Source organism: Hydra viridissima, unplaced genomic scaffold (genome assembly GCF_058129835.1).
Source record: "Hydra viridissima isolate aposymbiotic clone 2 unplaced genomic scaffold, HvirCarnegie_v1 scaffold_2, whole genome shotgun sequence".
Lineage (NCBI taxonomy): Eukaryota > Metazoa > Cnidaria > Hydrozoa > Anthoathecata > Hydridae > Hydra > Hydra viridissima.
In genome coordinates this window covers 6,800,001-6,812,071 of record NW_028324301.1, presented here as the reverse complement: position 1 = coordinate 6,812,071, position 12,071 = coordinate 6,800,001, and the positions used below count along the sequence as shown (strand labels likewise).

Below are 12,071 nucleotides of genomic sequence, written 5' to 3'. Positions count from 1 at the left end.
AATATTCTTTTTTAAAAGGTAGCAAACAAAAAAGTAAAATGTAAGTTATAAGCCCAACTTACTCGCTGATATCTTTATTACGCATGGGTTTAGTAGCATACTACAGACAGTTTATTTAGTTTAGCTCATTGTATTATTTTTAGTTTAGCTCATTGTATTATTAAAAGTTGCCAATTTTATAAAAGTGTGTGTACATATTTCTTTTGAAATATATCCACACACTTTTATAAAATTGGCAACTTTTATTTAATGTATTTATTACATTAACGGAAGACTTAAAAGAAACTGATCTTAGTCATGTTAAATTTTCAAACTTAATGGATTTCTTAGTTAAGTGTTTAAACTGTTCTACAACTGATCCATTTTTCCTTCAACTGTAAATATATGCAGTTCTGCAGTATTGCTTTTAGAACTTTCTTTTTTTTGGATTTAGCATTTTTTGAAAACTACATTTAATTTATCATTTCGAATTTTCTCATCAAGACTTAATTATAAGGCTCTAGATAATATTTAATTTTCTCATTAAGACTTAATTATAAGGCTATAGGTAATATTTAAAGAAGTTAACTAAGTTACACTGTTGGTCTCACAATTATTGTATTGTCTCACAATTATATTTTGTAATCATCACTGTTACAGAAAAAAAGTTAATTCACTTTATAAAAACGAAAATAACTTTATGATATTCTGTAAGATTCAACAGAAGTAAAGACTAATAATATATGTGAATGTATTTTCTGAAAAATAAAAAAAATCTGCCGTCCAAAATATTTCAATACCGTTCAATTGCCATCATTATATATAACTCTATGCATATATAAACTCTAAATAAAAAAAATGAAAGTTTTCGGCCATAAAACAACGAAGAAATAAAATCTATAGCTGTAAAAAAAATCTAAAAATTTATAAATAAATCAGCAAATGCCAAACAGACATATCTTTAAACAAATAGACTGAATAAAAATGAAAAAAATTTCGCTTTATTTAGCTAATAAATCTAAAAGTTATTTATACAGGAAAGAATATAATAGCTTTGCCGAAAACTCGAGAGCACTATATAAAAATCCTTCATCTGTCTAAAATCTTCTAAATCGTCATCTAAAAATAAAAGTTTTTGGAGTTTTCTTATGTCAAAAGAAATACACATTTTCACTGCAGTTTGAATTTAGGAGCAAAGATGGGCGCCCGCAGGAAAATTCCCCCAGTTTTCAAATTAGAAACTATTTTAATTATTTAAGTCCAGAACAATAGAAAAATAGTAACAATTCACGAGCAATATTCTCAGGGAAATTCCAAAAGTGGGAAACAAGATTAAACAAAATAGATATCTGGAATATCATCAGGGAATAGAATACCTGCTGAAACATCGAGCAGTTCATTTGCATTTGCTGGTTCACACAAGGAAAGTAATAAACTGGATACATAACAGAAGGATGGCAAGGCTGCGTTCCAGCAATTACATGAGGTGACGGAATTATACGAGGTGCTACTGTCATAGGTAGACCACCTGGTGAAGGGGGTATATGAGAGGTTGTAGGATACAACATCTGAAAAAAAACAAAAACCAAATGAAAATCTTTCACTAACAAAATTACTAATGTAACTAACAAAATTACTAATATTAACTAACAAAATTACTAATATTAAGTAAAGAAAAAAAAACAACTCAACTTACATGCGAGGATAAGACAGGATATTGAGAAGACGTATTTGTTTGTTGAGGAATCAACAGAAACTGATGATCATTTTCATCAAAGCCCTTTGAAAGTGGTGAGTTACTACCGCCTATAAGAATGATAAATTAGTTGTAAAATTAAAAAAGCGATCTTTCAAAATATAGCTAAATTAATAAGGAGAAAAAACAGATTTTAAATATATTTAGTAAAAATAGAATTAAACATTTTAGCGACTTAAATACGAAAATTCTATCGTTTTTTAAAAGCCGATCAGCAAGACCTGCTGACACAAATAATAATTAAATACCGTGGTGTGACCTAACAAAGAATTTCAAATAAAGGTTGAACGTAGAATGTGAGAATGTAGACAAATTGATAAATAACTATTATTGTATTGTACGCTGGTTTTTTTTTTTTTTTATTAAGAAAACGGTTTGAGGGTTACATTTTATAAATTTAACATGTGATAAAACAATTATGAACTAAATTTCAAAAGTTCTTCTTTTAGGAAACAAAACTGTTGAATTCTTTTTTGAAATTTATTACGAAAGTACATTACTTGCATTACAGTTTATTCTCTAATAAATCAAAAAACGGCTATTTTCATAGCACAAAAAATTGTACAAGATAAACATAGTTTAACGACTTTTTTAACGTAAAAACCTTGCTACGAATGTATAGCTTTTGTAAGCTAAAAGATCATTAACTTCTTATTCTCAAAATGGCGAATATTAGGATTTTTAGTGGGATTTTTTACAACCTTTGACTTCGAATTAGAGCACTTTCCGTTGATTTTCAGGTCCGTGTTTTTATATTTTTCTGAATCAGCATAAAATTCTCTATCATAATCAATCATAAAAAAAAAAGGAGGGGGGGGGGGGGGAAGAAAGTTTAGTAGCGCCCAAAGTCCTATGCCTTAAGAAAGTCTAGATATCTAGTTAGTTAAAATAACTAAATTTTTTTCTCTAAATGTTTTTTTATATATACGAAATTTGTTATTTCTTAAATTAGGACTTTGTTAGGTCACGCCACGGTAGAATGGATCTATTTCCTAATATTGCTGAAGAGCATTACGCAACGCTGAAGAGCATTACGCAACGTTTTCCTACGTATAAATTATTACTTCATTGCTTATTAATTCTTAACTATTTCATTACTTATTATTTTTATTTTACTTATTAACTATTTTATTATTACTTATCATTAATAATTAATTACTTCATTACTTATTGCTTATTAATTCGTGATGTTCAAGACAGGAGAGAGCCGAAATTATTGAGAATTTCTTACTTTGCATATTGGCTAAGTATTTGGCAGATGATTTACAGACGAAGTGTAACAAATGTAAGCAGACGTAATCACTGGGGATATATCATTTATAAATATAAATTTCTGTCGCTTTTTGTTAGGAAAAGAAAAATTCAGATATCAATAAAGTTCAAAATAACTGGTAAAAACGCCAAGCTAAATTTCCAAACCAATCGATGACATAAGTTGATTAAGGTGTTATATCGCATATTTGCAAAAATTTACTTTTATAATTTAATAAAAGTATTATGTAGCGGTACTTTACACAAAACTTAGTATAAAAAGAAGCAGAAAAACGAGTTTAAGAGTGAATGAAGATGTTATGTATTAATATTTTTGGTTATAAATAAGCTTTTGTCACATAACACTTTCACCCGCTGGTATCTTCCAATTATTTACTTTAATCTTAATTTTTCTAAGATAGAAAAAATGATTAATTGCATTAAATGCTTAGTAAAAATCAAAACTCACTTGGGGAACACTCGCTAGAATTTCCGGAACTATTAAATTGGGAGCCGTTTCGTCGAATAGCTTTCCTCACACGTAGCTTTTTTCCTTTCATATTAATTGATTTCTTAACTACAAGTTCATTAATATCCTCATTTTCATCAAATGTAACAAATCCATAACTGAAATGAAAATAATTTGAAACAATATAGTGATTTTTTTTTTCTCCCTTGCTTTAAATGATATCATCGGAAACATTTTAAAAATCGAAATTAATAATCGAACTTATAAAAAAGAACTTTTTTTAAACAACGCGTTAACTCGCTCTCTATAGCGGAATAAAAATTACCCTTTACATTCGCCGGTAACTCGGTCAGTTACAATTCGCACATCTTTAACTAACCCATAGTCAGAAAAAAATAACTCCAGCTCCAGTTCTGTTGTCTAAAATTGTTAAAAAAGTATTCTTAAATTAACCGATGTAAGATAAAAACACAAACAAAACCAGCTTCAGAATATTGCCGCTCCTAGGCAACTTTTGCCGTTATTTGTGATATTGCAATTTTTTTAATGAAACTTCGAATCTCTAAATATATATATAAATTATCTAAAAATGCAATTTTTTTACTTAAGATTGATGTAGAAGTTGGTACTTAATTCGTTATCATTCGCTGCTTGTAATTAAACCAAACGCCGACATTAAGAAAAAAGTATTTAACTACACTAGATACCTCAGTTGGGATACCACCTAAGAAAACACGGTTCGGGATTTCCAATCCACCATCAGGAGTGGGAATGCCAACTGGAACTTGAATATGAATAGCCTTTGCAGGTAAAGTTTTAGAATTTAATTAAAGAAACAATAAAAAAAAAAAACATTCTTGAAAAAATGCATTATTTAATGCATGGCGCCAAAATAAACAACCGTTGACATAAAACAATACTAGAAAAAAACAATAAAATTACCTTTAGTGGGCCTTGAGACGACATTAGAGACGACATAAAAAAATTTAATTAAAACTGTTGGATACTAAAACAAAAACATAAACAAAATACGCTATTTCGACGATATTCGAAATTGTGTCCTGTAGATATAAGTTCGCGTGTTTTATACAATTTTTGATGGAGCGAAACCGTTTGGCACGAAAATATTTCTTCAGACTCTTTTACCGACAGTTTTTATTCGAAAGCATTAATCACATATTTATCCAATCGCAATCCGCAAAAGTTATTATTGCATGCGAAAGTGTCTTTTTTCGTGCTCACAAAAATAGACACGCTTCGAGTTTGCAAAGTCACGTGAATATTACAGATGATATTACCTAATAACTTGTATTAACTAAAACAATTTTCTGTGAAATGTTAGACGTTTAGCAAAACAATTTTCAATAAATAACTGTAAAACCTTTCTTTTACGGGGAGGAACGGACTAGGTATAATTCCAGTCTTCAATGAGCCTTATATATTTTCTAAGTAAAATTTCTAAAAAAAATTAAACGTTAACAAAACGTGATTTGTTGAAAATCTATTTCTTGATATATTTTTTGAAAAGTATTTTGATTTATACCGAGAACATTTTCCTTCATAAGATTATATACAAAGTAATGAGCTTGTTTAGTTCATTACTTTGTACCTAAGGTTACGAAGAGCCCAGATTTATCAATAGTATAATTACGAAATATACTGAGTGTTTATCATTTTCAGACAGTTATTAACGCTGAGGAAATTTTAAGAGCATCGGATAATCTTGATTAAAAAAAGGGATGTTAAAAGCTTTTTTAGAAGACGGATGGTCGATTCGAATAAACTACTGAATTCACAAGTATCACATCTAATTAAAAGTTTGTCTTGCAATATTGTTACGCCGGTATACATTTTAAATCAGGCTTAATTCAACTGAAATGCGTGGATAAAACCGTTTTTAAGTTTATAAAAAACCAAACGTAATGTTTTGTTGTTTTATGTCAAGAAAATTAAAGAATTAAATACAAATATAGAAATATATCAAAGTGTCTTAAAAATGAATTTATAGTCATTTTACAAATAGCAAAAATACAAAAAACCAAAAATAGTGATTAATATAAAATATTATACAGCAAAAAAAAGCGTCAAAATTATAAGAAGGCTTGTAGACAACATTTCGTCAGGGCCACTTGCAGCTTAGAACTGAGTGGTAACTAAGATAAATCAGAAATTTGAAAATCCAAATCTACTTAAAAACTATTTACAAAATTGCTTAAAGAAAAAATACAAATGATGCTATATATTTAAAAGCTTCCTAATTGCTATGAAACTTCTGAACTTTTAGTTCGCGGTGGAACAGGTGGAGGCGGCAATTCCTATAAAATTAAGAAATCAAAATCCTCTTACAAATATATAAAATAATAGTTAACGAGGTCAGGAAATAGTTTGTAAGAAACTAAATTCATTTTGAAAGCTCCCTAGAGAATATATTTACGTTTTGTTGTTGCTTCATTTAACGTTGCATTATTCCCAACGGAGAATTATTGCATTTAATATTTTTTTAAAAAACTTGGTGCATTTAAATGTAATACAGCGCAAATAATACAGCGCTCAAACTAACAATCTGTTGGGGTAAAAAAAAATATACAAAAATTAAATCAAACTTAATTTTTAAGAAATTTTATAATTAAATTTATGATCAATATATTAATTGCAATCCGACAAAATATGCTGCCTTCATTTTTTGCAGAATTTTTTTATTAAGAGTAAACGTCTAGTAATGCCTTTTATATTATTACACGTAGCCACCAGGCCCCCCTTCCTATCTCCCTATATCAAAATTGTGGCTACGGCTCTGTTACATATATCATTATTAAATTACCAACCTCTTCAAGTAGCTCAATTTCTTGCACATTGAAATCATGCGATAAATTTGATTTCTTTGCTGGAAGATCCGGAACTTCCTCATCATCGTCAGCTTCCTCGCCATCTTTTACACCTTCGACTTCTTCATCCTCTTGTACTGATTCAGGGGTGAACGTAGCTGGATGAGGATGCAAAATACGCATAGGTTTAGGAGGAGGCGGAGGTATGTCAGAAAGATTCTGAAGAAAACTTTGAACTTTTTTAGGTAAAGCAGGAGGCACATCTTCATTTGATGAAGATATAGAAAGAGGTGATACAACTAATTGTTTTGAAGGAAAAGGCACAGGGTTCTAAAAAAAGAAGATGCTAATATTTTTCTTTTAAATTTTCACAGAATAACATCCAAATAATACTGGTTATTTACAAACCTGAGGACTTGATGCTTTCCAATTTTCATTTCTATTCTCGTAAGGCATAGTTGACGAAGTATTGTTCATCAATTCATTTGGCTTACGCTGATCGACAGTCGTTCTTCGTTTATGAAGAGATTTGCTGGTTATTAAAGGAAATGACATGCTGGTCAATATAATATATAAATAACTAAGATAATATATAAATAGTCGGAGTTGATTAAGAAGTAATCTACTTTCAGTGCCAATTTGTTTTCAAGGGGAGCTGACACTTTAAATTGGTCAGCAAAAATTAAAAAACGGTAATAATCTAAATAAATCTAAATTAACTAATGGTTTGTCCAATTATCAAAATGACTATTTGCATTTTTTGCACAGATTTTTTTTTCGGTAAAATTCTTCTGGTTATAGATTCATCTAAATTTTTTTTATATGAAATACAACAAGTGCGATTAAATAAGCAAAACGGCAAAATAAGAAGTAAAAAACAAACAACGAAAAACATTTTCTAGTGGAACACATTTAGCATTTTAACAACTCACATTTCATTCGATAAATCCATTTCTGAAAACGCACGTGTTTTAGGAAGAACTACACTATCTGATCTTACATCTTTGGTGCTGTGAGTGAATGCTCCCGATCTAATCATCTAAATGTAACAAGTCAAATAATTCAAATTGAGACTGTTAGCATTTTTTTTTTTTTTAAATAAAAAACTAACTTCGCTTTCTTGTAAAAAAAAAATCAAGCCAAACTAAAACACAAAGCGAGTTACATTCAAATTGCTAACATTATGAGCCGTTTAATAACAAAACGTACGTGCGACTTTTTATAAGGAGCAGCTTTAGCTTTATTTTCTCTGAAAACTAACTCCATTTGATTATGAAACGGTTCCAGTTCTTTTGTAACAAGCTTTTTATGAATTTGTAGACCCTTTTCACAAATTTCAACCTTAAACGGTAATTTTTTTTTACATTACTAAAATGAATAAACAGAATAGAAAAATGATGAAAAAAATTGCTCATTTTTTTCATGAAGTTATATTTTTATAGCAAAAAAAATACAACTTCATGAAACCTGACACAAACTAACCTGCTCAACAATAGCTTCTTTTAGCATCCCTATCATTTCATGATGCTCCGGATGTTCAGCCATATAATTTTTGGTGAAAAAAAGCTTAAAATAAAACAAGAAAAATAATAAGTCTGTTTATAACATAAACAATGATAAGATACAAAATGTACAAATAAACTGTAAGTTATTGTGAAACCTTCTCATAATTAGATATTCCTCCCATGACAGCAGCATCAATAACACCATTAAGTAACATACTTAGAGGAGAAAGATTTATGGAGTTATCAGCTATATACTGGTTTATGAGAGTCAATAGCTCTTTATTCTTTGAGTGCAGGGTGTCAACAGCATTTTCAATCGGAGAAAGCTCCACCTATATGTAAATTTACTTAACTAAGAGAAGTTATATTTTTGACAATATGAGATTGTATAACTAATAGCGTAAGCAAATGATAAACAAAAAATTTACCGTGTTTACACTAGTAACTTCAAACCAACGAAGTTTTCCAGGAAAACTGTATTCTGTATTCATTGTTGTCCTTTCAATCCATAGAGTCTAAAAAGCAACAACAATAATAATTTAAGAATAAAAACATTAACAACAACAACACCAACAATAATAACAATACCTAATCATAAAGTAAAAAAAGTGCAATACATTAAATAAACATTTCTTCAAAACATATATTGATGCATATTTGTGTTTATTTTAAAAGCAATTAGCTGGTTGTTGTTAAACTTACAGCAAATTCATTATCTTTGTCTTTAACACCTTTATGAAATGGTCGACTTAATGCAAAGGCACTAATATCATTAACTTCATAGAATCTGAAATGTAACAGATATATAAAATTATACATTAAATTTTGATTAAATATCTTATAAATTCAAATAAAATTTTATGCAAGTTAATAAAAAGAAGTTTATGATAGAAACATCTATATATGGTCATTTTAATGTCATAAATAACCATGTAAATGGTTATATAGAATGTCAAAAATTTACTTTTTGATTTGATCTGCAATAGGTTTGCCTTGAAATTTTCTTCTTTCAACTGGTTTTGGGTCCACTTTACATACCTGAATTGCTTTTAAAAAATAATTATTTGTAATTTTATGCAGTTTCTTTGCAAAATGTTTTTTAAACAAAAGTTCAAAGTTTAAAAAATATTGCAATAAATAAAAGCAATTTACATTGACCAATTGATTCAGTGATTTCAGGACCAGGTGGTTCTAATGATTTAAGAAACTAAAAATAAACAAAAGTATCTCTTTCTACAAACAGAAATAAATAAATAAATAGAGATTTGAACCATAAAATTTATTAGGATAAAATGTTATTCATTACAAGGGGATAAAGTTTTAAATACTTTACATTGATTCAAAATAAAACATAAAAAAGGACATACTTGACCTCCTGGAAACTGAATTTTTAATCTCATAGAGAAGTCACTGAGATTTTCAAACTCATCACCTCTGTAAACAAATACCTTGTTCTAAAAAAAAAAAAAAAAAAAAAATACATTAAATAACAAAAAGTTAAAAACTAAAATGCAAAATACTCAATAAAAAAATATTTCTTACTCTAAGAAAGGTAGGAAACCCTCTACCATAGTAACCAACTCTAAAGTATGTAGGTTCTGGTCGTACCACTGTCTTAATAATGTTCTCAAAAAAAATTGCTTCTTTTTTCTATAATAATAAAAAAAAAAAAAAAAAAAAAAAAAAAAATAAGAAACAGACAACTTTTTTTTTATATTAAAATCTTTATTAACCTACTTGTAACTTATAACTTAACTTTATTACTACTTATAACTTACTTGTAACTAATTTTATTACTATTTTTATTATTATTATTACTATAAAAATTACAAAACAAAGTAAAAAACGATTTACTAACCAATATCTCGCTCAATTGAATATAATCATAGGTTTCACACTCATATTGATAAGCAAGCTCCTTACATTTATTGATACCATACTCCCACATCTAAAAAATTAAATTTGAAACAACGAGGAGTTAAATCTGACATTAAAGTAACAAATATAACAAGAAACAACTCAAAATCACAATTTTAAGTACCTTTCCCTTATCAAAAAAATTAATAATCTCCTTGTATAACTTTTCTTTAAGCTCTCTATGGGTTTTAGCTTGATAGCGATTTGAAGTGATATTATTGTTTGTAAGAGTTTCATCAGACCACTAAACATATAAATATATCAGTATATAAATATGTAAATATATATGCAAATAAAAAATGACTATTTTATTAGTTTGAACCTTTGTTAAATGAAGAAATAAGATTTTTGCATAATATACTGGATTAGTTACAATAAATTGAAATCTAAAACAAAAACCAAATCTAAAGTTATTTGTAATGACAATTACAATAAATTGAAATCTAAAACAAAAACCAAATCTAAAGTTATTTGTAATGACAATTTACAAACCACTTTTGATTGTTAAACTAAGTTATGCTATCTTTAAGTGGTAAAATAACTTTTGGTATCAAGTTATAAAAGATTTGCTATAAATTTAATAACAATCTTGTTCAGATTCTTGTTTCTTATTTAGAAAAATGTTTCTTTGTGAAAAGTATAGATTTAACTTCATATACATTTATGCAAAATTTATTATGCAGCTTCACCTGACTTCTAAACAAATAAATTTAATGTTATCTCACTTTATAATTAACATTATATTTCAGATTTTTGTAAATAAACATAATAATTCTGTGAAAATATTTTTTCCAATGAAATTTAGAATAACAATGAAAAATAAAGAAAAAAATAAAAACCTTTAGTAGTTCTGCATGCTGCAGTAATGTAAAAGCAGCTTCAGTGTAACTACCAACACTTATGTGAAGGTCAGAAAGTTTATATAAATATCTAAATAATAAGTTTATAACATAATTATTAGACATAGTAACCAAAAAAAATTTATAAATCATTAAAAATTTACAACTTTATAAATCTAAAATTGCAGATCTATTAAAATAAAAAATCATAGCAGCAAAAAAATTCTTTTAAAAATCACCTTTCTTTCATTTCTTCACGTCTGATCTCTTGATAGAAGTTCTTAAATATATTTAAAATAATAAAAATAATAATAAAATAAATAGTAAAAACATCACATTAAACAAAAAGAAAAAAAACTAACTAGTATATTAACAGTGCAGCTCATTCGGTTATTTATGTTGTCTTCAGAGAGAATGACAGAACGATAGTCTAGCAGCCTTGACAATAACTTTTTTATTGTTTGAACAAAGATAAGTCCTAAATCATGCAGACGAGGGTTTTGCAACTTTTGCTGTAAGAACTTCTCTGTTAAACTAAAAAAAAGAAAACTTTGTAAAGAAGAAAAAAAAGGAAACTTGACAAAAAAAAAATTCAAATGAGAAAAAAAAAATTTAATGGTTTTCTTAAAAACCATTGATTAACAAAAAGTCATTCAATTGATAGAAAAATCTAGAAATACAACTATTTATAACTTTCAAACATTTTAGTGAAGTTCAACTCTGTGGGCAATCTCAATCAAAGTTAAAGTTCCTGCTTATTTAATATATTTCTATAAAAATTTTTGTTTGAAAATACATTTTTGAACATTTCTATTTTGTCATTTATTCTTTTATATGTTTTAAAAAGTATTTAAACTAAAATATACATAACTAAATGCTAGTTTTTAAAACTATGATTTTGAGTGTAACAAGATAGTCTAGTCTATAACAAATTAATCAATCTAGTCTAATAAAAAGAAGAAGAAAAATAAAAAGAACAAGATGAAGAATGTAAACATTACATTTCGCTAAATAATTCTTTATACTCTTCATCACCCTTTAGGCCTGTTTCCACCAAATGATCGAGGTGAATAATTACTTCAGTCTCTACCTGAGAAGAAAAAAAAAAAAAAAGTGAATTAGATTCATACAAAATATGAAAAGAATTCACAAAAGAAAGCCTGTTTACTTGTTTAAAGTGCTGTCTCGTTCTGAACTCACATTCAATCATATCAAAGAATATTGGAATAGTAGCTCTTCGCAAATCTAAAATTCATTTGCATTAAAAAAATAAAATTTATAACTTTACTATCTATAAATCTATAAATTACTATTCATCAATTTTTTTTCCTTATTTTGAAATATTTATAGTTATCTATTTCATATTTAGTATAAACTCGAAAATAATTATCAGAGTTAAATTTAAGTCATTAAAGTTTAATTCAATTTCAGTCATTATAATTATAAGTTTAACTTTGTAATCATTTTTTTGAGCTTCGGGAAATTATTTATCTTTACGAATAAAAATTCAGAAAAACAAAAACTAGTTAA

The 12,071-nt window shown here is 27.3% G+C and overlaps 2 protein-coding genes across 6 annotated transcripts in view; both read right to left on the bottom strand.

The window, feature by feature from the left end:
• Positions 1–721: 721 nt before the first annotated feature.
• Positions 722–4,575, bottom strand: LOC145190101 (uncharacterized). Its single transcript, XM_080066878.2, has 7 exons — positions 4,398–4,575; positions 4,163–4,255; positions 3,781–3,875; positions 3,456–3,613; positions 1,676–1,785; positions 1,356–1,547; positions 722–1,098 (listed from the first exon to the last, which is right to left on the bottom strand). Exons 1-7 carry the CDS (start codon positions 4,431–4,433, stop codon positions 1,087–1,089), a joined length of 696 nt encoding a protein of 231 aa, XP_079923004.2. The 5' UTR covers positions 4,434–4,575; the 3' UTR covers positions 722–1,086.
• An 800-nt stretch (positions 4,576–5,375) lies between these two features.
• The window catches only part of LOC145197840 (dedicator of cytokinesis protein 1-like), a 31,124-nt gene continuing 24,428 nt past the window's right edge, over positions 5,376–12,071 (bottom strand). For 4 of the 5 annotated variants that reach the window (XM_090077158.1, XM_090077160.1, XM_090077161.1 and 1 more), the window contains exons 40-59: positions 11,710–11,786; positions 11,543–11,631; positions 10,904–11,075; positions 10,781–10,821; positions 10,542–10,632; positions 9,827–9,946; positions 9,644–9,733; positions 9,328–9,435; positions 9,153–9,239; positions 8,938–8,992; positions 8,750–8,831; positions 8,488–8,572; positions 8,214–8,300; positions 7,941–8,117; positions 7,763–7,846; positions 7,490–7,621; positions 7,213–7,319; positions 6,689–6,812; positions 6,281–6,610; positions 5,376–5,770 (exon numbers count right to left, since the gene is read on the bottom strand). In XM_090077158.1, coding sequence (XP_089933284.1) covers positions 5,717–5,770; positions 6,281–6,610; positions 6,689–6,812; positions 7,213–7,319; positions 7,490–7,621; positions 7,763–7,846; positions 7,941–8,117; positions 8,214–8,300; positions 8,488–8,572; positions 8,750–8,831; positions 8,938–8,992; positions 9,153–9,239; positions 9,328–9,435; positions 9,644–9,733; positions 9,827–9,946; positions 10,542–10,632; positions 10,781–10,821; positions 10,904–11,075; positions 11,543–11,631; positions 11,710–11,786 — 2,192 coding nt within the window. In that variant the 3' untranslated portion in view covers positions 5,376–5,716. Of the gene's footprint in view, positions 5,771–6,280; positions 6,611–6,688; positions 6,813–7,212; positions 7,320–7,489; positions 7,622–7,762; positions 7,847–7,940; positions 8,118–8,213; positions 8,301–8,487; positions 8,573–8,749; positions 8,832–8,937; positions 8,993–9,152; positions 9,240–9,327; positions 9,436–9,643; positions 9,734–9,826; positions 9,947–10,541; positions 10,633–10,780; positions 10,822–10,903; positions 11,076–11,542; positions 11,632–11,709; positions 11,787–12,071 lie in introns of those variants that run through there. The other variant, XR_016449440.1, reaches the window with a different exon arrangement.

Coding starts and splice junctions, on each gene's coding strand:
- LOC145190101 (XM_080066878.2), bottom strand. CDS start 4,433: ATGTCGTCTCTAATGTCGTCTCAAGGCCCACTAAAG. Junction 4,256..4,397: donor CGTCTCAAGGCCCACTAAAG/GTAATTTTATTG, acceptor TTACCTGCAAAG/GCTATTCATATTCAAGTTCC. Junction 3,614..3,780: donor GTTACCGGCGAATGTAAAGG/GTAATTTTTATT, acceptor TTTTCATTTCAG/TTATGGATTTGTTACATTTG.